Source organism: Muscardinus avellanarius (genome assembly GCF_963383645.1).
Source record: "Muscardinus avellanarius genome assembly, chromosome: 15".
NCBI classification, from domain to species: domain Eukaryota; kingdom Metazoa; phylum Chordata; class Mammalia; order Rodentia; family Gliridae; genus Muscardinus; species Muscardinus avellanarius.
This window is the reverse complement of record NC_137801.1, coordinates 49,500,890-49,527,647: the sequence shown is the minus strand read 5'-3', so window position 1 is coordinate 49,527,647 and position 26,758 is coordinate 49,500,890. Positions and strand designations below refer to the sequence as shown.

The window sequence follows — 26,758 nt, the reverse complement described above, 5'->3', positions numbered from 1 at the left end:
GGTAGAATGCCCCTGGGTTCCATCCCCAGTAGTGCAAAAAAAAAAAAAAAAAAAAAAAAAGTAGAGTGAGGTCCATTCCAGAAGCCCCGAGCCAGCAGGATCCTTGGACAGGGGCAGATTACATCTGTGCTCTAGAAGAGGAATTCCAGGGCTGGCACAGTGGTCCTGAAATGAAAACCATTTGGGAAAACTTTTTCTAATGACTTAGTTTGTCCCATTCTTGTGCATGTTAATATTAAATTTGGACCAAGTGGCGTCTTCCAGGTTTCTCCACTGAGGTTATTGTTTGTCATGCATAATTAATGTGTATCTTGCTGGTGAAGTACAATGCAGGTGCTATGTCCCTCCACAAACCCTTGTCATACTTATAGCATCCACTGACTTCCCAACTCCATCATCCCATCTATATTTACTAATTGGCTTTCTACTCAAGGAAAAGCCTCCCTGCACTCCCACTGAGTTATTATACCACTAGGGATACATGGGGTTTTTATTTTAGTTACTGAATTATAATTCATGCTTAAATTATCCCAGATATGGCCAGAAGAAGTCCCTTCAAGTTGGCTCTTATACCACTTTATTATCTCCCTTTATTCTTTGCGTATTCTTACCCTTTCTAACACAAGATATTCTGGGTTCATCTGTGCTTCCCTGGCCCAGTTCTACAGTCAGCTTCTTCTCTAAGGCGCTGGTTGGTCTTTTTGTGGGGAACAGTATTTAGGAAGAGTTTTGGAGTGTCAGGTGTATTCCTGCTACTGATGTGTCATTGCTTCTTTGTCATCTCAATGGACAGAACTGATAAAGCATGTGTATCTCTATATGTGTACTCTTTTGCATAACCATTACCTATATTTCTATAGGAAGTTGTTTTGTTTTTTTGTACTAGATTTTAACTCAGGGACAGTCTACCTCTGAACTACACCCTGGCCCTATTTTATTTTTTGTGCTAAAACTATTTTTGAGGGCCTCACTAAGTTGAGAACTTAGATTTATTCTCCTATCTCAATTGCTGAGAACTTGGATCAATCCTCCTATCTTAGCCTCTCAAGTCCTAGATCACAGATGTGTGCCAGCAAAGCTGGCTGGGAAACTGATTTTAAATATTTTGGGGGGCCTTGGCTTCACTGGATCATATTAGGGGTCAGCTCATAATTTTTTTTTAGGTTTCACCAAACTTTTGAGCAGAGGAGGGACTGGGGAGTGAGAGTGGAGTCAGGGATATCAGTGAGGTGGCAACCATAACCATCCGCAGGAAAATGGAGAGGACAAGACCAGCTGTACTGGGCGTCTGGAGGACAGAGATGAAAGCAGGAGGGGCGCAGGCACTCGGCGTGGCCTGCATGGGTAACTCATTGTCGTTGGTTTCATACTATCATTTATACAAAAAACAGTGGATACATGTTTGTTTAATTGAATTACCTTCTCAATGCCCTCCTATAGATTATATAAAAATCCAGGTGACATTGTGGGGAGAAAATAATTACACAACAGTCTAGAATTTATATCTCCTCCATGATATGTTTATCATATGGACTAGAAACTGAGTTTCACTCAAGGTAAAATGGACTTAGGAATTCATTGTCAGCAGGTCAGCCACTCACATGGATGAACAGAGCCTGGCCAAAGTGATTGTGTTCACAACTACTATGCAGAAAACATTAAACTCTGAAGGTATTTACCAAGAAGCAATATCTATAACAATGTATCTTATTGTACAATAAAGAAGAGAGCTGCTAGTGACAGAAGTCATTAAGCCCAGATGACTGCTTGCCACCATTGTGGCATAAAACTCACTGGAGCATGAGCAAAAGACATAAAGGAGATGTAAGAAGAAAAGGAGAACTAAAAGGAAATGACCCTTGGACATTCTAACTGCTACAACAGAAAGTTAAAAACCCAAATAAAAGTATAATACAGAGAAAAATAATCTTCCTGGTGTTTATGTACCAAAAGCAATTTATCAATGACTTCCTCAATGCAAAATCCGCTGGGCCCCTTTCAGGGATTCCCTGATTCCGCCCTACTGATACAGTTGAGAGTCTCCTTGACAGCCTCTGACTCTTGGTTACCAGGGTATTCCACTTTCCTGGCATTATCTCTGGACCCCTGCAATCAGTCCCATCATTCACAAGCATCTCTTTCTTTGCTGGTCTCTTAAAAATTGATCTTCCTCAAGATCCTGGCCCTCTCTACAATCACTAGGTTACTGCATCCTATACACAAACTGCAATCCCCCACAGCTCTGTCCTGAGCAAGAGCCCCACCTAGATGTGTAACCAACTCTAGGCTATATCACAGACACCTCAGTCTACATACAGTCATGCATGACTTTAACAACAGGAATACATTCTGAGAGCTGCATCATTAGACAATTTTGTCATTGTAAGAATATCATAGCATGTCCTTGCTCAACCTAAATGATACAGGTGAATCATTTGACATGGCTTATTGCTACAATTAAGATATGCAGTCAAAATAAAATGTATGAGGCTGTTGCAGATATAACATGACATAGTGTTTTACAGTAAACAGTTTTATATAAATAGGAGTACCTTCTAAAATTGTAATAAAAAGTATAATATTGTATAATATAGTACACAGAGCCATTATATATTATTGAGTACTATGTGCTGTACATAATTGCTATACTTTTATACAACTGTCAACACAATAAGCTTGCTTATACTAGTGTTATAATTAACTCAAGTTATATGTTGCACTACAATATTATGACAGCTACATCACTAGGCTACAGGAGTTTTTCAGCTCCGTTATAATCATATGGGATCACAATTATATTTATGGCCCATCATTGATCAAATGTCACAATACAGGAAATGATCATATGTTCAAAGCTGAACTTACCATCCTCTGACCGTGAACCTACTTCCCATTCAATTTCTGTGAATGACCATCTTCCCTCCAGTCAGTCCTATCAGAGACTTGGCCATTACCTTTCTTCTTTCTGCCTTCCCCACTCTCTCTGGCTATATCCAATCAATTACCAGGGATCTAAAATTCCCATTTTAGTTGTTTTCCTTACATACTGTCATAAGTACCTTATACCTATATTACTTTAAATGCCTCCAAATTTTCTTTCCTCCAATCCATTATCCACAGTGTAGAGTGACCAGTCTACAACTGAAATCTAATGATGCTTCTTCCAGAAAGCACTGTCTAATCACCCCACTCCCATGGATGGGTTAGGTGTATCCTGAGGCTCTCACATTCCTTGAGCTAACCAGCATAGTGTCAATAGCTAGCTGCACATGTATATGGAGTATTGTCCTCACGGTTATAAGTTCCTGGAGCAGAGATATATATTGTTCATTTTCAGCACTTAGGACCTCACACAGTATATGACACACAGTTGGCACTCCAGAAATCTTTGTTGTAATGTATTTTTGTTCCTCTAAGCCAGTGGTTATTAATATATAGTCCCATATTAAAATCCTATCAATCTCCCCAATACTGTCATTTATAGAAACTCCTCTCTACCCTAGTCCAAGATTACACATTGCATTTAAAGCATCTTTTTTTACCTTTTTAAATCTGGATAACTATCTAGTCTGTGTTTGTCTTTCATGAGAACAATTTTTTTTCTTTTTGCAAAATACAGGCTAGATGTGTTAGAAACCATCCCTTGATTAGCTTTGGTCTGTTTCCTTATAATTATCTTGAGGTCATGAATTTTTGGTAGAAAAGCCTGAAACGTGGTGTTAGGGAGCCTCTGACCATAAGAGGTGGAACTATGGAGAAGATATAGACAAAGGCAGGTCAGTGGATAAGAGAAAACCCAGGGCCCCAACATAAAGGAAGGTGATCAACTGTCCCCAACGCTGTGATGAGATTAAGCAGGATGTAGCCCACTTATCACTGGAGACCACTCCAGCAGCTCCAAAGAATGATTCCAGTGGCTGGGAGAAGAAACCAGTTCGTTGTGTTGAAGAGTAAACAAGAGATAAGAAAATGCAAATGGTAGATAGAGACAACTTAGAATCTCAAAACTTAAATCTAGAAGGGATCTTAGAAGATCTTAGAAGCTGGACACATTGGCACACATCTGTAATCCCAGAACTTAGGAGGCTGAGATAGGAGAATTCCAAGTTTGAAGGCAGTCTCTGCAGTTTAGTGAGCCCCTATTTCAAATTTTTAAAAGACGGGCTGGAGGTATAGCTCAAAGGTACAGCCTTCTTGGATTCAATTCCCAGGACCACTCCACACAAACAAAAGAAGGCTCTTAGAGATCAGAGTCATCTCCTCCCTTTCTACTTACCCTACTCCCTTTCTCCTTATTTCTAAATGAGGAGACTGAGGTCCAGGAAAATCAGATGTCTGGTTAGAGATAGCTGTTGCAGAATTCAGTCCCTCAGGATCCACCCCATGTACAATGTCTCATTATCTCCTCAGAGAAGTCTAGCATCAACAGAAGAATGGAAAGAAGTCCTAAAGATTAACAAAAAAAAAAAATATATATATATAGCATAGAAGCCTCCGCCTTCAATTATCTTCCTAAAATGTAAACTGGCCTGGTTTTGCCCTCTTAAATCCCCTCACAGGTCCCTACAATGTGCAAAATGAGCCATAAATCCCTTAGTGATACAACCTCTACCTCCTTACGCAGTTTCACCGCCCACAATACATCCCCACTCTCCTTCCTTCACTCTAACACTGAGCTACTTACTTATTCTTCCTCAGGGTGCTCTCATAAGACCCTGGACCTTTGCACAAGCTGTTCCCTCCTTCTCCTACTCCCTTTCTACTTGCCTGCCAAACTGTTTTCATCCTTCAACAGTCATTCTCTCCAACCCCTTGAGCTTCTGCCCTGAAATCCCTACTTCTACATCTTTTTTTGGTGTTTGTTTGTTTGTTTTTCTGTTTGTTTTCAGTACTGGGGATTGAACCCAGAAATATTCTACCTCCAAGCTACACCTTCAGCTCTATTTTTTATTCTTTATTTTATTTTTTTTATTTTTTTTAATTGGTGCACTGTATTCATACATCATAGTGGGATACATACTTTTGTAGACATACATGCACACATTGCCCAGTCAGCCCCCACACGATCCCCACCTCATTACTCCCCATCCCTCCCTCCCATGCTTGGCTTAGTGATTGACATCTAGTATTATAGCAATTTATCAAAAATTAAAAATGATAATCTCACATAACAGTTACATTTGTCTGATACCAAGCTTTTGATGACCTAAAGATAACATTTCAATATTTCTTTTTGCTTTCTTTCTTACCAGAGAATATTTTTTTTCTATTTTATTTTAGGTGAAACTATCATATATTTATATATTTATTTTTCAGAAAAAAAAACTATCCTAATATGGAATATGGACTCTAGGTACCCACAACGATCTTGAAAAAGAACAAAGCTAGAAGATGTATATTTTCTGATTTCAAGCCATATAAAGCTACAATAATTGAAACAGTGTAGTAATATTCTAAAGGCAGATATATAAACCATTGGAGTTAAATAAAAGCCTAGAGCTAAATTCTTCCCTATATTGTCAAGTTATTTTTGACAAGGTTTCCACGAACATTTGGTGGTGGGAATAATAATCTTTTAATTAAATATTATTGAAAAATAATAATTACATGGAAAAGAATAAAATTGGACCCTTACCTAATCCCATATACAAATATTAACTCAAAATAGATAAAAGACCTAAATATAAATCTTAAGACTATAAACTTTTAGGAGAAAATCTGGGTTATAAAACCTCACAACATTGAAATTGGCAGTGATTTCTTGGATATGATTTCAATGGCACAGGCAACAGAAGAGTATACAAACTCCCTAAAAAAATAAAAAACATATTGTATATCCAAAGACAATGTAAACAGAGTTAACAGTTACTAATAGAATGGGATAAAATATTTCCAAATGCTATATCTGAAGGTATATTAATATTCCAACTAGAAATCCTAAAAATTAACAAACAATAAAGGCAAACAATACCCTTTAGAGATAGGTAAAAGACTAACATAAATAATGAATCTCCACAGATAACCAATCTTAGTTGTCTGTTGGATGGAAAATCTTGTTTCTCTAGTTCTGATGTGTGTTATCTATTTCTTCTTTGTAGTTAATCTCTTTAAGTATTTTCTCTAGTGCTGGTTTTGAAGACATAAATTCCTTCAGTTTCTGTTTGTCATGGAAGCTTCTTATTTCTCCATCTAATTTGATAGAAAGTTTTGCTGGGTAGGAAATTTTTGGCTGGAAGTTGTTTTCTTTCAAAATTGGGAATATGTTACTCCAAGCCCTTCTGGCTCTCATAACTTGGTTTGGGAAGTCTGGAGTGATTCTAATTGGTTTGCCTCTGAATGTCACTTGGCCCTTTGTTTTTGTTGCCTTTAAGATTCTCTGCTTGGCTTCCACATTGGTCATTTTGACAATTATGTGGCGTGGGGATCCTCTTCTCCGATCCTGTCTAAAGGGAGTTCTATAAGTTTCCTGGACCCGCATATCGACCTCTTGCTCTATGTCTGGGAAATTTTCTGCTATTACTTCCTTGAAGAGATTGTTGATCCCTTTGGTTTCACTTTCTTTTCCCTCCTCTATTCCAATTATTCTTACGTTAGCTCTCTTAAAATGGGCCCATATTTCTTCAATATCAGATTCCTGCTGTCGGATATTTTTTTCTAGATTAGAAACTATGCGTTCATTTTTGGAATGATTATCTTCTAAGAGCGAGATTCTGTTCTCCATGTGTTCTAATCGGTTGTTTGTGCTTTGAATTGAGGCCTTTACTTCATTAATTGCATCCTTTATCTCTTTTTGGCTCTCTCTGAGTTCTTTTCGAAGCACCTCTATTATTTCTACACTTATTTTCCTGATTTGATCTTCTAGAAATCTCTGATTTTCAGTTTTATCGGGTTCTGATGTTGTGGGGTTGTGAGCATTGATTGCTCCAGTATTATTCCTCTTTCCCATGATTTCGGAAGTTTGTGCCTTCTCTGGGTTCTTCCCTTGGGTCACTATGGCTTCACTTAAGGTGCTCTGGATCTCGAGTCTGTAGTATCTCAGACCCCACTACTCCTTTACTGGGTTGTATCACAGAGTTTCCGACCCAGAGAGTCGATAGAGGCTGCTTTAGACTGTGGGGGGTGCCTGGTTGCATGTTCTCCTATGGTGTGATATCACTGCCACCGCCCCTCTCCCGCTGGGTCAAGTCCCAGTGAGTACAGTACTGGGATTTCTCCTCTGTAGCCCGCAATTTGACTCTCTGTTCTTGAGTACGCAGATGTAGCTGTACTGGATTCGGTGAATTCTCTGCTGCTGCCGCCGGTAGCAATATGGCGCCGCTGCTACGCTCTTGGCTGTGGGGCTGGCGTTTTTTTTTCTTGGTTTTGATTTCCACTCTGAATCCCTGCAGCGTGTGCTGAGCTCAGCCACTGCGAGCTTTAGATGCTTCCTGCGCCAAGAAATCCCGCCTGGCTGTTCCGCAGCGGCTCCCCTCGGCTTGTTATGGCCGTCCCGTGAACTCGCCGGTGCCGCCGGCCTATTCTTTATTTTAAAACAGTGTTTCAATAAATTGCATATGGCCTCACTAAGTAGCTAAGACTGGCCTAGGATCCTCCTGGGAATACAGGCATGCACCAACATGCCAGATTTTTGCTTTTTTTTAAAAAAGAAGATTCTGAATCCTGCCTCTTAGTGCCAGGTCAGAATATTTTCACAAAAGAACAAATGAAAATATATTAGGCATGTACTATGCCTATGACAAAGTTCTAGGCATGGGGACACGCATAGAACTTAAGTCAGGTGGGGAGATGGGTAAATCAACAAATGTAACATGGTACAATCTATGGTCTACACAGAGAAAGAAGGACCTAAAGCAGTCAAGAGCTGTCAGATAAGGCTTTAGGGAGAGATGACACTAGTTTGGGATTGAAGGAAGGAAAATAATATACAAGCAGAGAAGTGAGGGATCATCACAGGCAGCCAAAGTAGAATGTGCAGGAAAGAGTCAGCACTCCCAAGAGACACCATGGTAAGGCCTCTTACCTGAACTAGAAATTCCATGATTCCTGGTCTGTGAATTTAAACCCTCTTTATCCCTTTTCTTAACTTTTCTTGTCTTCAACTCAGTATTTTTCATCAGTTCTTGTTTTTATGCATCAAAAAAGTCATTTTCTCTTCAAGTCCAACTGCTCCAGTATTGATGCCATTCAGTCCTCTTCAGTCCATATCCTCTTACAAGATGATCTTTCTTTAAAAAAGGCAGGGTGGACATGTTGACCCTGCTAGGTCAATCACATTTTCTTGCCTCAGAATGTGGAATTAAGACATACAAAGCCAGGTGCAGTGATGCATGCTTGTAATTCCAGTATTTAGGAAGCTAAGATAGGAAGATCTTAGGTTCAAGGCCCATATACAGTAATTTGGCAAGACTATGTTTCAAAAAATAAATAAAAAGGACTGGGGTTTATGTGTATACACCTGGGGGTGTATGGTTCAATCCCCAGTACCACACACACACACACACACACACACACACACACACACAGTAAAAGACCCACACAAAACTGATTGAGCTGCTTTTCTAGTGCAAAGCTGGATAGTCGGTATACTGAGGGACTGACACAGATTGAGGGAGTAAGCCATTTGCAAAATGAATCACTGAGTTGAAAAGCCAGTATAAAACTGGGGGAAAAAAAACAAAAAACATATATTATTATAAGAAGCATAGGTGTGAATCCCTGTGATACATAGGAATACTTGCAAGAGAAAGAAGTTAGGAAAAGACCAGTTGCCTGATATCTGTGCAGCATATGAGAGGCAGTCACACTCCCTAAAGCTGAGGTCCAAAAGATTTTCATGTCACTTTATAATCCTCTCCTTAATTGTGTTTTTCTTTGAAAGAGTTTTAGTTTTTTGCAACTGATGATCCATTACTTAAAAAACATCCCATTACTTATGGGTCTTTTAAAATTCTTATCTGTAAAATCAATTCACAATGAACATTGAACTTTTAATGACATTACTAAAAAGAAGTTAAACTTTAAAAAAAAAAGTCTCAAGTCTTTAACTCTCAACAGTCAGAATAATTCTCTGACCAGCCTATTTATGTACTACCAGTCCAGAAGCAGCTTCTGTCACCTTTAGGATAAAAAGCTGGCATACATGTCCTCCTCCATGCTTATGGGAAAGGTGAAGCAGAAAACTAGTGGAAAAACCCAGAATCCTTTAGCTTCTAGGTTGAGTCCATCCAGATACCTGCATTCCTCTGGGGAAGAAAGGAATGAACTAATAAAGGAGTAGAGATAAAGGGCCTCTCCGACAACTCTCTCTATATTCCAAACCACCACCACCCTCAGCTGGCTCAACATACCCATCGCTAATAGAAAGGCTAAAGTTTGTAAATTCATTTTTAAAAAGCAAGAACCTAGCCGGGCGTGGTGGCGTACACTTGTAATCCCAGCATTCAGGAGGCTGAAACTGGAGGATTGTGGTTCGTGGACAGCCTCTACTGTAGGACAGCCTACTTGGTGAGGCCCTCTGCAACTCAGTGAGACCCAGTTTCAAAATAAAGAATAAAAAAATAGGGCAGGGGGTGTAGCTCTGAGGTCGAATGCTCCTGGGTTCCATCCCCAGATGCACAAAAAATAAAATAAAATAAAAAGCAAGAACCTTTGAGAGTAAACAAACCCAATGTTTCTGGTCCCTAAACCAGCAGTTACTAAATACTGCACTAGTTCCTAAAAATTTATATGGTTCTATCCCACAAATACATAAAATCAGGATATAATAGCATCTTTTAAAATACAGGACAACAACCAAAGCCTCTGATTCTATTACTTGTAGGGAAATCTTTTTCATGGGTATTTCTGTTTCTGGGTCCCAAAACATTCAGTATCTTTCATGGGAAGGACTGGGCATCCTGGTAGCAGGATTCAAAGACTGAATTGATCAAAATCAATCCAAGACAATTTCATGGGGAAAGAATTATCTTTTCAACAAATAATTTCGGCACAACTAGATAACTTCATGCAAAAGAATGATGCTAGACCCCTACCTCACACCATATATAAACACTAAATCAAAATGTATTATCAAACTAAATGTAAGAACTAAAACTATAAAAAAACCCAGACAAAAACATAGGAATAAATTTTTATGATCTTGAATTAAGTGATGGTTTCTTAGATATGATATCCAAGGCACAAGAAACAAAGAAAAATATATGAATCAAATATCATCAAAATTTAAAAACTTCTGCACTTCAAAAGTCATCACCAAGAAAGTGAAAATGAGAGAAAATGTTTGCAAATAATATATTAGATAAGAGATATTCAGAATACATAAAGAACTCTTATGTTTTATACAACTCAATAGTAAAAATATAAACCAATTCAAAAATGGGAAAAGGAGGACTTCCGGAAAGATGGTGACGGAGAAAAGCGGGGCTTACGAGCCCCGCTAACAACCAATCCCTATTACCACAAAATCAGCGCCTTTCATAGCCAGAAAACACCATCAGCAGAGAAACAAAAAATGTAATTACAACAGACAGAGAAAAAGAGGGCTGGAAAAACGAGACACCAGAAAGAAACCAGATCACAGTGCTGCAGATAGAGCCACGGTGTGGAGCGGCAGGCACCATCTTCCCTTGCAGCACCAGGCTCCAGAGAGGAGGGAGACTCAGAACGGAGCTCAGAACCAGAGAGGAGATAAGCTGGCCACACACCCGAGGACGTGGGAGCAGCGCCTTACTGCCGGCGGCAGCAGCGAGCTCACCGGACGGCACCAGACCAACGCACTCAACAGCCCACCAGGCTCCAGATAGGAGCAGCGGACAGCGAGCCGAGGTGAGCCACTGCGGAACAGCCGGGCGGGATTCGGCAGATTTCTCGACACAGGGAGCATCTAAAGCTCCCAGAGGCTGGGCTCAGCACACCCTGCAGGGACTCAGAGCAGAGCTCAAAAACAGAAAAGAAATACACCAGCCTCACGGCCAAGGGCGGAGCAGCGACGCCATATTGCCACCGGCGGCAACAGCAGCAAATCCACCAAGTCCACTATAGCTACATCTGCACACTCAACAACAGTGAGTCAAATTGTGGGCCCTAAAGGAGAAATACCAGTACTGTACTACCAGGGACTCGACCCAGTGGGGGAGTGGCGGTGGCAGAAATATCACACCATAGGAGAACAGCCAACCTGGCACCCCCCATGGTCTAAAGCAGCCTCGATTGACTCCCAGGCTCTGAGACTCTGTGATAAAACCCAGTACAGGAGTAGTGGAGACCAAGATACCACAGACTCGAGATCCAGAGCACCTTAAGTGAAGTCGTAGTAACCCAAGGGAAGAACCCAGAGAAGGCACAAACTTGCCAAATAATGAGAAAGAGGAATAACAATGGAGCAATGAATGCCCACAAGCCCACAACATCAGAACCTGATAAAACAGAAAATCAGAGATTTCTAGAAGATCAAATCAGGAAAATAACTGTAGAAATAATGGAAGTGTTTTGAAAAGTATTCAGAGAGAGTCAAAAAGAGATAAAGGATGCAATTAATGAAGTAAAGGCCTCAATTCAAAGCACAAACAACCGATTAGACCACATGGAGAATAGAATCTCGCTCCTAGAAGATGATCACTCCAAAAATGAACACATAGTTTATAATTTAGAAAAAAAAAATCCGACAGCAGGAATCTGACATTGAAGAAATATGGGTCCATTTTAAGAGAGCTAACCTAAGAATAATTGGAATAGAGGAGGGAAAAGACGGTGAAACCAAAGGGATCAACAATCTTTTCAAGGAAGTAATAGCAGAAAAATTTCCCAACATAGAGCAAGAGGTCGATACACAGGTCCAGGAAACTTATAGAACTCCCTTTAGACAGGATCAGAGAAGAGGATCCCCACGCCACATAATTGTCAAAATGACCAATGTGGAAGCCAAGCAGAGAATCTTAAAGGCAACAAAAACAAAGGGCCAAGTGACATTCAGAGGCAAACCAATTAGAATCACTCCAGACTTCCCAAACCAAGTCATGAGAGCCAGAAGGGCTTGGAGTAACATATTCCAAACTCTGAAAGAAAACAACTTCCAGCCAAAAATTTCCTACCCAGCAAATCTTTCTATCAAATTAGATGGGGAAACAAGAAGTTTCCACAACAAACAGAAACTGAAGGAATTTATGTCTTCAAAACCAGCGCTAGAGAAAATACTCAAAGAGATTAACTACAAAGAAGAAATAGGTAACACACACCAGAACCAGAGAAAGAAGATTTTCCATTAAACAGACAACTAAGATTGATTATCTGTGGAGATTCATTATTTATGTTAGTCTTTTACCTATCTCTAAATTGTATTGTTTGCTTTTATTGTTGCTAATTTTTAGGATTTCTAGTTGGAATATTAATATACCTTCAGATATAGCATTTGGAAATATTTTATCCCATTCTATCAGTAACTTTTAACTCTGTTTACATTGTCTTTGGATATGCAATATTTTTTTTATTTTTTAGGGAGTTTGTTTACCCTTTTGTTGCCTGTGCCATTGAAATCATATCCAAGAAATCACTGCCAATTTCAATGTTGTGAGGTTTTATGACCCAGATTTTCTTCTAAAAGTTTATAGTCCTAAGATTTATATTTAGGTCTTTTATCTATTTTGAGTTAATACTTGTATATGGTGTTAGGTAAGGGTACAATTTTATTCTTTTTCATGTAATTATTATTTTTCAACAATATTTAGTTAAAAGATTAGTATTTCCTCCACCAAATGTTCATGAAAACCTTGTCAAAAATAACTTGACAAGCCTGCCGAACTGCGCGTAGCACGCCAGACCCCTGGAGAAACCAGACCCAGTAAGACGCTGGGTTCTGGGCAGGGGTCGCGGGCTGGGCACGCCAGATGGGGCCCGGGTCGCGGGACTCTGGGCCCCAGGCCGAACTGCGAGTAGCACGCCAGACCCCTGGAGAAACCAGACCCAGTAAGACGCTGGGTTCTGGGCAGGGGTCGCGGGCTGGGCACGCCAGATGGGGCCCGGGTCGCGGGACTCTGGGCCCCAGGCCGAACTGCGCGTAGCACGCCAGACCCCTGGAGAAACCAGGCCCAGTAAGACGCTGAGTTCTGGGCGGGGGTCGCGGGCGGGGCACGCCTAATGGGGCCCGGGTCGCGGGACTCTGGGCCCCTGCTGAACTTCGCGTAGCACGCCAGACCCCTGGAGAAACCAGACCCAGTAAGACGCTGGGTTCTGGGCGGGGGTCGCGGGCTGGGCACACCAGATGGGGCCCGGGTCGCGGGACTCTGGGCCCCAGACCGAACTGCGCATAGCACGCCAGACCCCTGGAGAAACCAGGCCAAGTAAGACGCTGGGTTCTGGGCTGGGGTCGCGGGCTGGGCACGCCAGATGGGGCCCGGGTCGCGGGACTCTGGGCCCCAGGCAGAACTGCGAGTAGCACGCCAGATCCCTGGAGAAACCAGGCCCAGTAAGACGCTGGGTTCTGGGCAGGGGTCGCGCGCGGCGCACAAAAGCCGGGGCCTGGGTCACGGGACCCTGGGCCCCGGGCCGAACTGCGCGTAGCACGCCAGACCCCTGGAGAAACCAGGCCCAGTAAGACGCTGGGTTCTGGGCGGGGGTCGCGGGCGGGGCACGCCTAATGGGGCCCGGGTCGCAGGACTCTGGGCCCCTGCCGAACTGCGCGTAGCACGCCAGACCCCTGGAGAAACCGGACCCAGTAAGACGCTGGGTTCTGGGCGGGGGTCGCGGGCTGGGCACGCCAGATGGGGCCCGGGTCGCGGGACTCTGGGCCCCTGCCGAACTGCGCGTAGCACGCCAGACCCCTGGAGAAACCAGACCCAGTAAGACGCTGGGTTCTGGGCAGGGGTCGCGGGCTGGGCACGCCAGATGGGGCCCGGGTCGCGGGACTCTGGGCCCCAGGCCGAACTGCGAGTAGCACGCCAGACCCCTGGAGAAACAAGGCCCAGTAAGACGCTGGGTTCTGGGCGGGGGTCGAGCACAGGGCACGCCAGCTGGGGCCCTGATCGCGGGACTCTGGGTCCCGGCCGAACTGCGAGTAGCACGCCAGACCCCTGGAGAAACCGGGCCCAGAACAGAAAAAGATAAAGAAAAATATCGGAGAGGTGGTAAGAAAGCCGTTATGGATGCCAGGACACTGGAGATGCAGACAAAACTTATCTAAATGCACTGGAACTTATGGAAAAATTCGCCGTGAAAGAGGACTGCTATTTCTCTATATTGTTAAGAATCTCAGACATCACATATAAGGAGAGAGTTTAGCGGAGACCAAGGAGAAATGCGGTGTTGAAAGAGTTCTTCGCGATGGTGGTAGAGACTTGTATTCAGGAGAAGCAGAAACCGGATCTTACCAACTTTATTTTTTTGGAGAAATTACACCAAATGTCGAATGCTACCATCACGCATGCTTAGGAACACTGGACAACATTCAGAGTGGAAAAAGAGCCTGGGAAGGATTTGAAACGGTGGAGGCAGTGGCAATGCCAGTGGCCAATATTCGGGGGAGGCAGAGATCTGATACATTACAACTGGAACCTTTGAAATACTAACCACAGAGACAGTGATCGGAACCTGCTGAGGGGTTAGGCGGGCGCCGGGGCCAGTGGCCGACATCGGAGCTTGCTGTGAGGCAGGGCCACTACTGAGGCCTCCGTGGCCGGGATTGGAACCTGCAGAGGGTTTAGACCGATGCTGGGGCCAGCGAGGCCGGCATTGGAGCCTGCCATGATGCAAGGCTTGTGCTAGGGCCTCCGAGGTCGGGTCCGGAACTTGCTGAGGGGTTAGGCCGGTGCTGGGGTCAGCAAGGCCGGCATCGGAGCCTGCCGTGAGGCAAGGCCAGTGTTGGGGCCCCCGAGGACGGGACCGGAGCCTGCTGAGGGGTTAGGCCGGTGCTGGGGCCAGCGAGGCTGGCATCAGAGCCTGCCATGAGGCAAGGCCGGTACTTGGGCCTCCGAGGCCAGGATAAGAGCCTGCCGAGGGGTTAGGCCGGTGCTGGGGCCTCCGAGGCCAGGATAAAAGCCTGCTGAGGGGTTAGACCGGTGCTGGAGCCAGCGAGGCCGGCATCGGAGCCTGCCTTGAGGAAAGGCCGGTACTGGGGCCTCCGAGGCCAGGACAAGAGCCTGCCGAGGGGTTAGGCCGGTGCTGGGGCCAGCGAGGCCGGCATCGGAGCCTGCCGTGAGGCATGACCAGTGCTGGGGCCTCCGAGGCCGGGATCGGAGCCTGCCGAGGGGTTAGGCCGCTGCTGGGGCCAGCGAGGCCGGCATCGGAGCCTGCCTTGAGGCAAGGCCGGTACTGGGGCCTCTGAGGCCGGGATCGGAGCCTGCCGAGGGGTTAGGCCGCTGCTGGGGCCAGTGAGGCCGGCATCGGAGCCTGCCGTGAGGCAAGGCCGGTACTGGGGCCTCCGAGGCCAGGATAAGAGCCTGCTAAGGGGTTAGGCCGGTGCTGGGGCCAGCGAGGCCGGCATCGGAGCCTGCCTTGAGGCAAGGCCGGTACTGGGGCCTCGAGGCCAGGATAAGAGCCTGCCGAGGGGTTAGGCCGGTGCTGGGGCCAGCGAGGCCGGCATCGGAGCCTGCCGTGAGGCAAGGCCGGTACTGGGGCCTCCGAGGCCAGGATAAGAGCTTGCCGAGGGGTTAGGTCGGTGCTGGGGCCAACGAGGCTGGCAGCGGAGCCTGCCGTGAGGCATGACCAGTGCTGGGGCCTCCGAGGCCGGGATCGGAGCATGCCGAGGGGTTAGGCCGGTGCTGGGGCCAGCGAGGCCGGCATCGGAGCCTGCAGTGAGGCAAGGCCGGTACTGGGGCCTCCGAGGCCAGGATAAGAGCCTGCCAAGGGGCTAGGCCGGTGCTGGGGCCAGCGAGGCCGGCATCGGAGCCTGCCTTGAGGCATGACCAGTGCTGGGGCCTCCGAGGCTGGGATCGGAGCCTGCCGAGGGGTTAGGCCGCTGCTGGGGCCAGCGAGGCCGGCATCGGAGCCTGCCGTGAGGCAAGGCCGGTACTGGGGCCTCCGAGGCCAGGATAAGAGCCTGCCGAGGGGTTAGGCCAGTGCTGGGGCCATTGAGGCCGGCATCGGAGCCTGCCTTGAGGCAAGGCCGGTACTGGGGCCTCTAGGCCAGGATAAGAGCCTGCCAAGGGGTTAGGCCGGTGCTGGGGCCAGCGAGGCCGGCATCGGAGCCTGCCTTGAGGCAAGGCCGGTACTGGGGCCTCCGAGGCCAGGATAAGAGCTTGCCGAGGGGTTAGGCCGGTGCTGGGGCCAACGAGGCCGGCAGCGGAGCCTGCCGTGAGGCATGACCAGTGCTGGGGCCTCCGAGGCCGGGATCGGAGCATGCCGAGGGGTTAGGCCGGTGCTGGGGCCAGCGAGGCCGGCATCGGAGCCTGCCGTGAGGCAAGGCCGGTACTGGGGCCTCCGAGGCCAGGATAAGAGCCTGCCAAGGGGCTAGGCCGGTGCTGGGGCCAGCGAGGCCGGCATCGGAGTCTGCCTTGAGGCAAGGCCGGTACTGGGGCCTCGAGGCCAGGATAAGAGACTGCCGAGGGGTTAGGCCGGTGCTGGGGCCAGCGAGGCCGGCATCGGAGCCTGCCGTGAGGCAAGGCCGGTACTGGGGCCTCCGAGGCCAGGATAAGAGCTTGCCGAGAGGTTAGGCCGGTGCTGGGGCCAACGAGGCCGGCAGCGGAGCCTGCCGTGAGGCATGACCAGTCCTGGGGCCTCCGAGGCCGGGATCGGAGCATGCCGAGGGGTTAGGCCGCTGCTGGGGCCAGCGAGGCCGGCATCGGAGCCTGCCGTGAGGCAAGGCCGGTACTGGGGCCTCCGAGGCCAGGATAAGAGCCTGCCAAGGGGCTAGGCCGGTGCTGGGGCCAGCGAGGCCGGCATCGGAGCCTGCCTTGAGGCATGACCAGTGCTGGGGCCTCCGAGGCCGGGATCGGAGCATGCCGAGGGGTTAGGCCGCTGCTGGGGCCAGCGAGGCCGGCATCGGAGCCTGCCGTCAGGCAAGGCCGGTACTGGGGCCTCCGAGGCCAGGATAAGAGCCTGCCGAGGGGTTAGGCCGGTGCTGGGGCCAGCGAGGCCGGCATCGGAGCCTGCCGTGAGGCAAGGCCGGTACTGGGGCCTCTGAGGCCAGGATAAGAGCCTGTCGAGGGGTTAGGCCGGTGCTGGGGCCAGTGAGGCCGGCATCGGAGCCTGCCGTGAGGCATTACCAGTGTTGGGGCCTCCGAGGCCGGGATTGGAATCCTGCCAAGGGGTTAGACCGGTGCAGGGGCCAATGGCCAGCATCGGAGCCTGGCGTGAGGCAAGTTCACTCCTGCGGCCTCCAAGGTCGGGACCAAAGCCAGCTTAGGGGTTTGACCGGTTCAGGGGCCAGCGAGACCAGAACTGGGTCCTCCCATGAGGCAAGGCCGCTGCGTGAGCCAGCGAGGTCTGGATCAGTCCACTGAGTAGCCAGGCCACTACTGGGACCATCAAGAGTGGGATTGGTACTTGCAACGCAGCATGCACAGAGAAATATCGCAGAAAATATAAATCAGACGCTTCTCTTAATCAGCAATAACTAGGAGGAAAAGGGCAACAGGAAGAGGTTGAGCTATAGAAAGGGCCCTATAGTGAAGCAACTAATGTGATCAATCAGAGGGTATGTAATACTGGAGGACGGAGCCTCTTTAAAATGCAGGAGGTACATAAACAAATGTATCAAAGTAAATCACCAAAGAAGTGTGGGATGGAGGGAGGGGGAGGGAATGGGACGGGGGCTGGAGGAGGGCTAATTGGATGATGTGTGCTTGTATATCCTCTCAAGTCTTGTACTCCAATGTGATTGATATATGACTACAATGCACCAATTTAAAAAATAAATTAATTTAAAAAAAAAAAAAAAGCAAAAAAAAAAAAATAACTTGACAATATAGGGAAGAATTTATCTGTAGGCTTTTATTTAACTCCAATGGTTTATATATCTGCCTTTAGAACAGTACTACACTGTTTCAGTTATTGTAGCTTTATATGGTTTGAAATAAGAAAATATACATCTTCTAGCTTTGTTCTTCTTCGAGATTGTTTTGGGTATTTAGAGTCCATATTCCACATCAGGATAGATTTTTTTCTGAAAAATAAATAAATAAATGTATGATCGCTTTACCTAAAAAGAAAAAAGAAAAAAAATACTCTCTGGTAAGAAAGAAAGCAAAAAGAAATATTGAAATGTTATCTTTAAGTCATCAAAAGCCTGGTATCAGACAAATTAAACTGTTATGTGAGATTATCATCGTTTATATTGGATAAATTGCTATAAAACTAGATGTCAACCACTAAGCCAAGCATGGGAAGGAGGGATGGGGAGCGAATGGGGTGGGGATCGGTTAGGGGCTAACTGGGCAATGTGTGCATGTATCTCTACAAATGTATTTTCTTTACACCGTTATGATGTATGAATACAGTGCACCAGTAAAAAAAATAAAATAAAATAAAAATAAATTTTAAAAATGTGAAAATGATTTGAATGGATATTTTTCCAAAGGAGATACAAATGGCAGTAATTTTATGGCAAGATGATGAATATCATTAGTCATTAGTAAAATACAAATTAAAGCCACAATGAGATACCCACCTCACAGGATAACTATAATAAGAAAAATACAGATGATATAAGCTTTGGCAAAGATATGAAGAAATTGAAACTGCAAACAGAACTATAAAATAGTATGGCTGCTTTGGAAAACAATTTGGCAGTGGTTCAAAAAGTTAAACACAGAGTTACCACATGACCCAGTAATTCCACTTCTTGGTATAAGCCCAAGAGACTAGAAAACATACGTACATACAAAACCTGTGGACATACTCTACCACTGCCTGAGGGAGAAAGAAGTACTATCTCCTTAACTTGTTCTAGCAGGTGCCTGTTTGGTTCTTTCTGGGAGGTGGGAGGACATTGGGCTAGGTGACAATTTTTTTTTAAATGTACTTTGTTACACAAATTTAAGAATTTAATAAAATATATGTATCATATATATGCACATACTATTTCACCAATTACAATATCTTTAGGGTTGAAAAACACTGGTCTACTGGGCTCTGAAACATGCCAAGCAAGTCTTTAAAATCTTGCTTGAAAATCTGTTCTGTGGATTAGCAGCATCAGCATCAGCATTAACATCACCTTGGAGCTGGTAGAATTGCCGGGTGTCAGGCCTCACTCCAGACCTACTGACACAGAATCTGGATTTTAACAAGTGCCCAAGTGACCCCTAGCACAGTGGCATTTGAGACATCTTCAGTCCCAGAACTTTAATTACACTTATGATCTATCTATATGTGAAAAATTAAAGTTAACCTACAAAAGTACCCTGGCTGCTGAAAGTATGTAATCCACTGGCTAAAGGATGGCTTTCTGGGTGGCTCCAATCTAATGAAGGAAAAGTCATCCCTGGAAGTGTGGCCATTAAGTCAGCCTTCATAACAGCTTTATTACAAACATGTTCAGATTCATATTCTTGGGGATAAGAGAGGCCCCAGGACAGCCTGCTTAGAGATCCTGCCATGACAGTCTTTTGCTTATCAGAGAATAATCTACCTGTCTAATTGACACATTGGTAGGGCTGATATCATTCCATATAAGAGTATAACTCAATGCAATGTTTTCAACCAGTGACTCCATTATATGCTTGCCATACTTTTCAAATAAAAATTTCCTTTTTTTTTTTTTTTTTTTTTTTTTTTTTTTGGTGGGTCTGGGGATGGAACTCAGGGGCATTCGACCTCCGAGCTACACCCCTGCCCTATTTTTTTATACTTTATTGAATTTTTTTATTCTTTAGTGAAACTGGGTCTCACTGAGTTACAGAGGGCCTCACTAAGTAGCTGAGGCTACTGGCAAACCACGATCCTCTGGTCTCAGCCTCCCAAATGCTGGGATTACAAATGTGCACCACCACGCCCAGCAAAATGTCCATATTTTTTAATTAAAAATTAAAATCCATGGCATGGTGAGAAAAAAAACTATATTCATGACACTAACTGAATGGAATATTTGTGACTTTCCTAGGAAATCTAGGACATATGGTACTAAACCCATGAGGCATTAATGACCTGGATGAGAATTATGATGACCTTGGTCTTTCTCTGGGTATCTACACCAGAATTCTGATCATGCCGAGTTTCCCCACCCTGGTGCCTCAGCACTTACTCTCTCCTCTGCCACCATACTTGCACCTGTTTTCCCCTTCTCGCTCTGAGCTACCCACTTAAATGCCATCTCCCTGGGGAGCTGCTTTGGAAATAATCCCTTAGGTGGCTCCCATGCCGACCCCACCCAGATCCTCTACACAACCTTCCCCTTCTCAGCACCTGTCACCATCCTTATTCACCTTGTCTTCCTCGTCCTACAATCTGGGCCTCCCTCACCAGAATGAAAGCTCGGAGGAGCAGGAGTTCTGTCAAGCTCCCTGCCACACCCTGCACTGGCATGTTGCAAATGTAACATGAGTTTTTGATGAATAAATCAATGAAAAAGAATACACCCAACTTAGAAAATAAGTAAATCTTAGTAAAAATAATCAAATACACTATAACTTATGACAAGGATGATAAGATCATTTATGAATAGACTATGGTCTTTCATAAGCTTTCCCAAAAATATTTTGCTTCATGCTCTTGTCAATGCACAGAATAAGTAGGAACCCGTGAGCAGTGAGATGATACTACAGAGTGGCTCTGCTCGAGCCCACTCCCCTCTCAGAACCAACCCCTAGAGTGAGCTTCCATTGGGGGGGGGGTAAGTGAGACCATCAGTCTATACCTATCTACATTTATATATAAAGTATATGGTAGAGAACAGGCATTCAATATGGGATTTAATTCTTTATACTTACCTCTATGTTTCCCTCCTTCAAATCGCACAAGGGATTAAAAGATATAAAGTCACATCTCTAGGCCTTCATGTGAACCCATTTTTCCTACACTCCAGGCCCAGCCACCCAGCCATGGCTATTAGAAGACTGTCTTCAAACCCAATGAGTTAGTTCAATTATATGTACAGCATTAGACTATTTTTTCCATATCGCAATTTAGACTTTTAACAGTTTTAAATTAAAATATCTCAGCTAGGAGTTGTGGCTATTCTTGTACTTGGGAGGATGAAACAAGATGATGTGGGTTCAAAAACAGTCTCGGTAATTTAGTGAGACCCTCAGCAATAAGGGTTTCAAATAAAAAATAAAAAGGCTGGGAGTGTAGCTTGAAGGTAGGATGCACCTGGGTTCAATCTTCAGTACCAAAGAAGATGAAAATATAAATCTCTCTAGTAGATCATCATTTCAGATCATTGTTTCAGAGCTGATATGTTCCTAACGTGAACTTGACATGACTGCATTTCTAAAGTGAGTTCTACTAATCTGCTCCAAGGACTCTTAAATAAAGCACAGGATTTATAGATCAACCGGTGATAAAAGTTACAAAGGAAGAAGCTTACTGAGTTCTGGTTAGGAACAGACAGTGAGGAGTAACACAGTGACTAAGAAAAATAAGAGCCACAACCTGGTGAGGCAATAGCTTTGGGTTCTGGAATCAGGTCTGGGTGCCAATTCCCATCCTACAATCTGCAGAGAGTGATCACAGGCGACACCCTAACCTCTTTGTGCCTTGGCTCCTCACTGTAGGCTGGGGTTAGCAACACTACATCCCTCACCAAGTTGTTGAGAGGATAAATGAGACAAATCTGTACGTGCATTTAGCTCTGAGCCTGGTATCAGGAATGTTAGCTCTGCTTGTGTTAAGAGTCCTTCTCAGGCCGGGCGTGGTGGTGCACACTTGTAATCCCCGCGTTTGGGAGGCAGAGACAGGAGGATCGCGCAGGTTCAAAGCCAGCCGCAAGCGCTGGCTTAGGAGACCCTGTTTCTAAATTTAAAAAAATATAAAAAATAGGTCTGGGAGTGTAGCCTGGAGGTAGAAGGGCTTCCAGGAACCCCAGTACCACCAAAAAAAAAAAAAAAAAAAAAAAAAAAAGAGTCCTTCTCAGCATCAAGGACTTCATACACACAACTAAAAATATTCAGAATGAAAAAGTGGCACTAGATACATAGTAAGTAAACAGCACTGGTCACAAAAGATACAAAATTTCAGGAGTCCTTGGTATTCCTTCATCTGCCAACAGTAAGTGCTCAGGCCAAGGTGGGATGGAAGCAGACAAATCCTCCCTCTGTGGTGGGCACTTACCATTTACCAAACACCATGGCCACTTTGCATGTAATCTCAATAACTATAAAGCAGACAGCTATAAACCCCATTTTCTAAGTGTGAAGCTGTTTTATTGATGAGATGGTCACCCAACTGGTAAAAGACCTAGGAAGGACAGAGGGAAGATAAATAATTCCAGTAATAGGGAGAAAACAACTGAGTAACTGGATTTTATGGAAAATGGGAAACAGACAATTCATGATTTTTAACGGAAAAATAAGGATAGAATGGCATGTTAGGGCCTAAGAGAATATAAAGCTAAGGAGTCTGGACCACAGCCTGTGATCAATGAAGAATCATTGTTTTTGGTGTGTATGTGTTTCATTAAATACTACTACCAGCCAGACATGGTGGTGCATGCCTGTAATCCCAGTACTTGAAAGACTGAGACAGGAAGAGTGCAAGTTCAAGGCCAGCCTCGGGAATTTAACAAGACCCTCAACAACTTAGTAAAACCCTGTTTCAAAATTAAAAAAAATAAAAAGAGGGGGATAGCACAGATGTAAAATATACTGGATTGAATCCCTAGTACAAAAAAATTAAAATAAAAAATACTACTACCACCACTACCACTACTGCTATTAAGAACACACTAAACCTTTTGTATGCATTGTTTCTAATAGTTCCGACAACTCCACAACTTAGATATTGTCATCTGCATTTCACAAATAAACAAGTCCCTGAGAGGTCACACTATGCATTTGACAGCTTCAGTATGCCAGAGTGAGGTTCTGTGTGGGATGTCAGAATCAGTGCCTTTCCCCTAAAACAGCACTGCAGATAACCTCCCTGGCAACAGAAAATCAAAAAATAGGGGAAAAGAAAATGGAGACAGGGAACTATCCAGAAGGCTCAGAGGGATCCAAAGTGAGGTCTCAACTGAAGTCACTCACTGTGAAAATGGAAGGGAGGTGACAGAGAGAGAACATGCTCATGACCTTTTCTTTCACTATCCCCTTTCTATGTTATGTCCTGATATCTGCAGTGGAAACCAACTTAGTGATCATTCCAGTCCCTAGTACTGTGGCATCATTCCCAATCTGTTATCTGCACTGAAAGGCAATCATTCGATAGAACAAAACTAAGCCTCCACATCCAATAAATCACATTATGCCTCACATAACAACATTTCTAAAAATCTGACTTAAACACATCACCTGTCAAAGCAAGAGGACACATATGTGAGCTCGAATGAGCTCTGCCAAGTCCTGCATCATTGTTAAGGTTCATCATAATCTCAGAGAGCAGTTTTATAAAATGGTGTGTGTTATTAATATTTGTTGGGCTGCTTTTTAGCTCATGTTCTAGGCTAAGCTGCATAAAAAATAGAGCAGTAAAAAATGTATGCATATGAACATATCCTTCAAACTAATGGAAAAGCTAAGTGCCAAGTGGGCAATCACACTATCTTATTTGATTAAATCAAGATTGGGACATTTTAATATTCATATCATGATTCAAAAAATAATTCTGCATTAAAACCTTCCTGACAATCCTCTCCATTCAAAGACAAGCTTCAAAATTTCGAGTGGAAATATTCAAGTAGTATGAGTAGAAATGCATAAAAATAAAAGATTGTACAATGTGGTTTGTGAGCCACCTTCGCCAGAAAAAATCTCTACATTTGTAAGATAACACAAAAAATAGCAAACATTCCAATGTTACAATTCTTAATTACATAATGGTTGACAGTGTGTATTTTCTAACCCATTGGACTTAATTTTATTCATACATGCAAAATGTAAATGGATGTTAATTAACTCTGTTCACCTAGACAGACTCAGACCCAACCAAATGCTGTGGAGAATTTAGCAATAAAGTCCTTTCTCTGAAGCCAGGCTTACTACTATGTCAGTTGTCCAGAATAAAGAGATAGCCACCTTCATAAATAGAAAAGAAGATAAGCTGGCTTTTTATTTTCTTTTCATTAAGGCTCCCTGAAAACCAGTTACACAAATAACTTCCTTCAAATCTGAGTGCTTCTTTAATCCCGCAAGCCAGATAACCTTTCAGCCCCTCTAGCCAGCTGCTCACCATCACAAGGGTTTACTGCAACTCCACCCTTTTCCCACCTTCAGTCTCAACAGTGCATTTATTTTCCCCCTACTAGAGGAAGAATTAGAAGAGTTCAAATCTTCAAAGTCGTTCAGTGAACTGTCAGGTTTATATTATTTAACCCCAGGGAATTTTCTGTTTAATTGCCACTCTCTCCCTTCCCTCAAAGGACTACATCTTATTTTGATGTTGTAATGGAAAGCACTGCATTAAGACAGACCGAGCAGAAACAGAATGGGTTTTAATTTTTAAACATCTAACCTTTTCATGAGTCATTTGCACCTGTGACTTTAATAACTGGCTTGGCAATTAGTGAAGTAAAATCTTCAGGACTGAACTAAGTAAAGATGCCCCAATCACAGCCATTACCATATCAGGGAGGAAAGATAAAAGCTATCTTGTCTTATGTGACACAAAGAAAGTTTTATGTGTTAGTTCCTCCAAATCTTGAGAACATTAGAGCTCCCAATTCATAAAATCTTCATCTTCTAAAAGTCAAGATCTTATATGTGTATGTAAAATCACACACATACATTTATATATATTATATATTCCTATTACCAAATATTAAGTTTTAACCTTCTGTTAACAATTTTTAACTCTGAAGTCTCAGAGAAAAAGAAGCTTATCAATACAAGCACAACATGGGGGTGAGAGCTAATCATTTAAATCTTTCTTCCAAATGATAAATTAGTACCATTGAGATTACACCACTTCATCACTGACAGCAAAAGTGGCACTATTCTGGAAATTTGATGGTGTTGTGCTGCATCAATGAAACACACAAGACCGGAGGTGCAAATGTGCTCTTTAACCAGGCACGGTGGCACACACCTGTAACTTGGGAGGCTAATACACAATCCCAGGTTCCTAGCCAATCTCAGCAACTAAATGAGACCTTGTTTCAAAATAAAATAATAAAATAGGGCTGGGGTGTAGCTCAGAGGTAGAATGCCCCGGGTTCCACCACAACACACACACACACACACACACACACACACACACACACACACACACACACACGGTTTGTGTCAGTTGTAGTTCATGTAGTTCATCCTCAGCAAGTCATTTTCTCCATCAGTAGAGACTCCCATGTCAAGGAAATCTTAACTGCCAAAGGCAGCATGGGATTCCCCTGAACCGCATCTGGACCACACCCTGTTTGGGCACACAAGAATCTGAAGAAGGCAGGGAGGAAGTGTGTCTGGTCCAGAGATGACCAGATGGGACCAAGAATCAAAATAGAACCCCTCCCTTAATGAGGAGGGCACCTGCAATGGCTATTCATCCAATGGAATTCTATCAGCGGGTCCCAGACCATCTGCTACCAGATGTTGATCATTCTGCGAGCTGGCCAGGAGGATTTTGTGGTCCAGCAGCTGCAACCTCAGTGATGTTGTGAAGCATCCATTTAGTGTGTAAATATGCTTTCAGCATTAAAACACAGCCTAGGGAAATATTAAGGAACAAACTCCCCACCCACCCAGAAATTTCCACAGTCCAAAGCATCTGGGATGGAGACTCCAAATTACCTGTGGCAAAATTTCTTACGCTTTCTCTTATCATTGTTTTAAATCCCCTTGCTTGCTGAGGAGCCTCCAAAGCCAATGCCCACAGTTAATTTGTTGGTCCTACCATTCACCTACTTAAGGGAGCAAGGAGAAGCGTTTGATAGTTACCCAGTCCTTCCACTTGTAGCAGGAACAAACCACCAAAAACAGCAGCAGAATGCTCAACTCCGCAGAGATTTAAAAGCCTTTCGGAGGGATAAGGAGACCTCTACCTCCCAACCTGTGCCCGCCACCCTATTTCTGCCCTAGCCCTGGGATCAGCAGCCCTTCCGTAATCCCATGCGTCTCGGAAGAGAATCCTTTATTCCATGGGGCTCCTGGATCCGATCCTGGCTAGGAGAGCCCCGCCGGTCATTAGTCTTCCCACCCCTTCCACCCTCCGCACTCAAACCCTTCCCACCGCCCAGGCCCCCCTCGTACCTGATAATGTCGTCGTTGTGTCCCAAGAAGAATTTCTGGCTGTGCTCACGGGTGTTGTACACCACCCCGACCCCAGCCACAAAGTAGACCACCTCCTTGCCGGCCGTGTAGTACAGGTTGTTGCGGCACTGGTGACCCCGGTACCCGTACACCCACTCCAGCCGCAGCTGGCCGCCGGGAGCTGTCCGATCCGCCATGATAAGCCGACCCCACTGCCCCGGCCGGCCCGCGCGCGGGTCTCAGCTCGCCGGGCTCGGGCTGCGGCGGCCCTGCAAGGGCTCAGCGCGCGGCGCCGGGCGCTGCTCTCCGCGGCGACGCACAAGCACCGACGCAGGCACGGGCACCGGCACCGGCACAGCCGCAGCCCAGCGCGCCGGCCGCCACCATCATCCGCCGCCGCCGCCGGAGACGAGCCGCCGTGCGCCGCAGCCAGACCCCGCCGGGCGCCGGCTCGGCTCGCGGGCGAGTGGCTTCGGGGGCGCCAGCTCCCGCGC

The 26,758-nt window shown here is 45.0% G+C and overlaps 1 protein-coding gene across 4 annotated transcripts in view; it reads right to left on the bottom strand.

Annotated features, from left to right (window-relative positions):
• EML6 (EMAP like 6) overlaps positions 1-26,461 on the bottom strand; it is a gene marked incomplete at both ends in the record, with an annotated part of 359,577 nt that extends 333,116 nt beyond the window's left edge. For all 4 annotated transcript variants that reach the window (XM_080711491.1, XM_080711490.1, XM_080711492.1 and 1 more), the window contains one exon: positions 26,265-26,461. In XM_080711491.1, coding sequence (XP_080567617.1) covers positions 26,265-26,461 — 197 coding nt within the window. The remainder of the gene's footprint in view (positions 1-26,264) is intronic.
• Between the last annotated feature and the right edge of the window lie 297 nt (positions 26,462-26,758).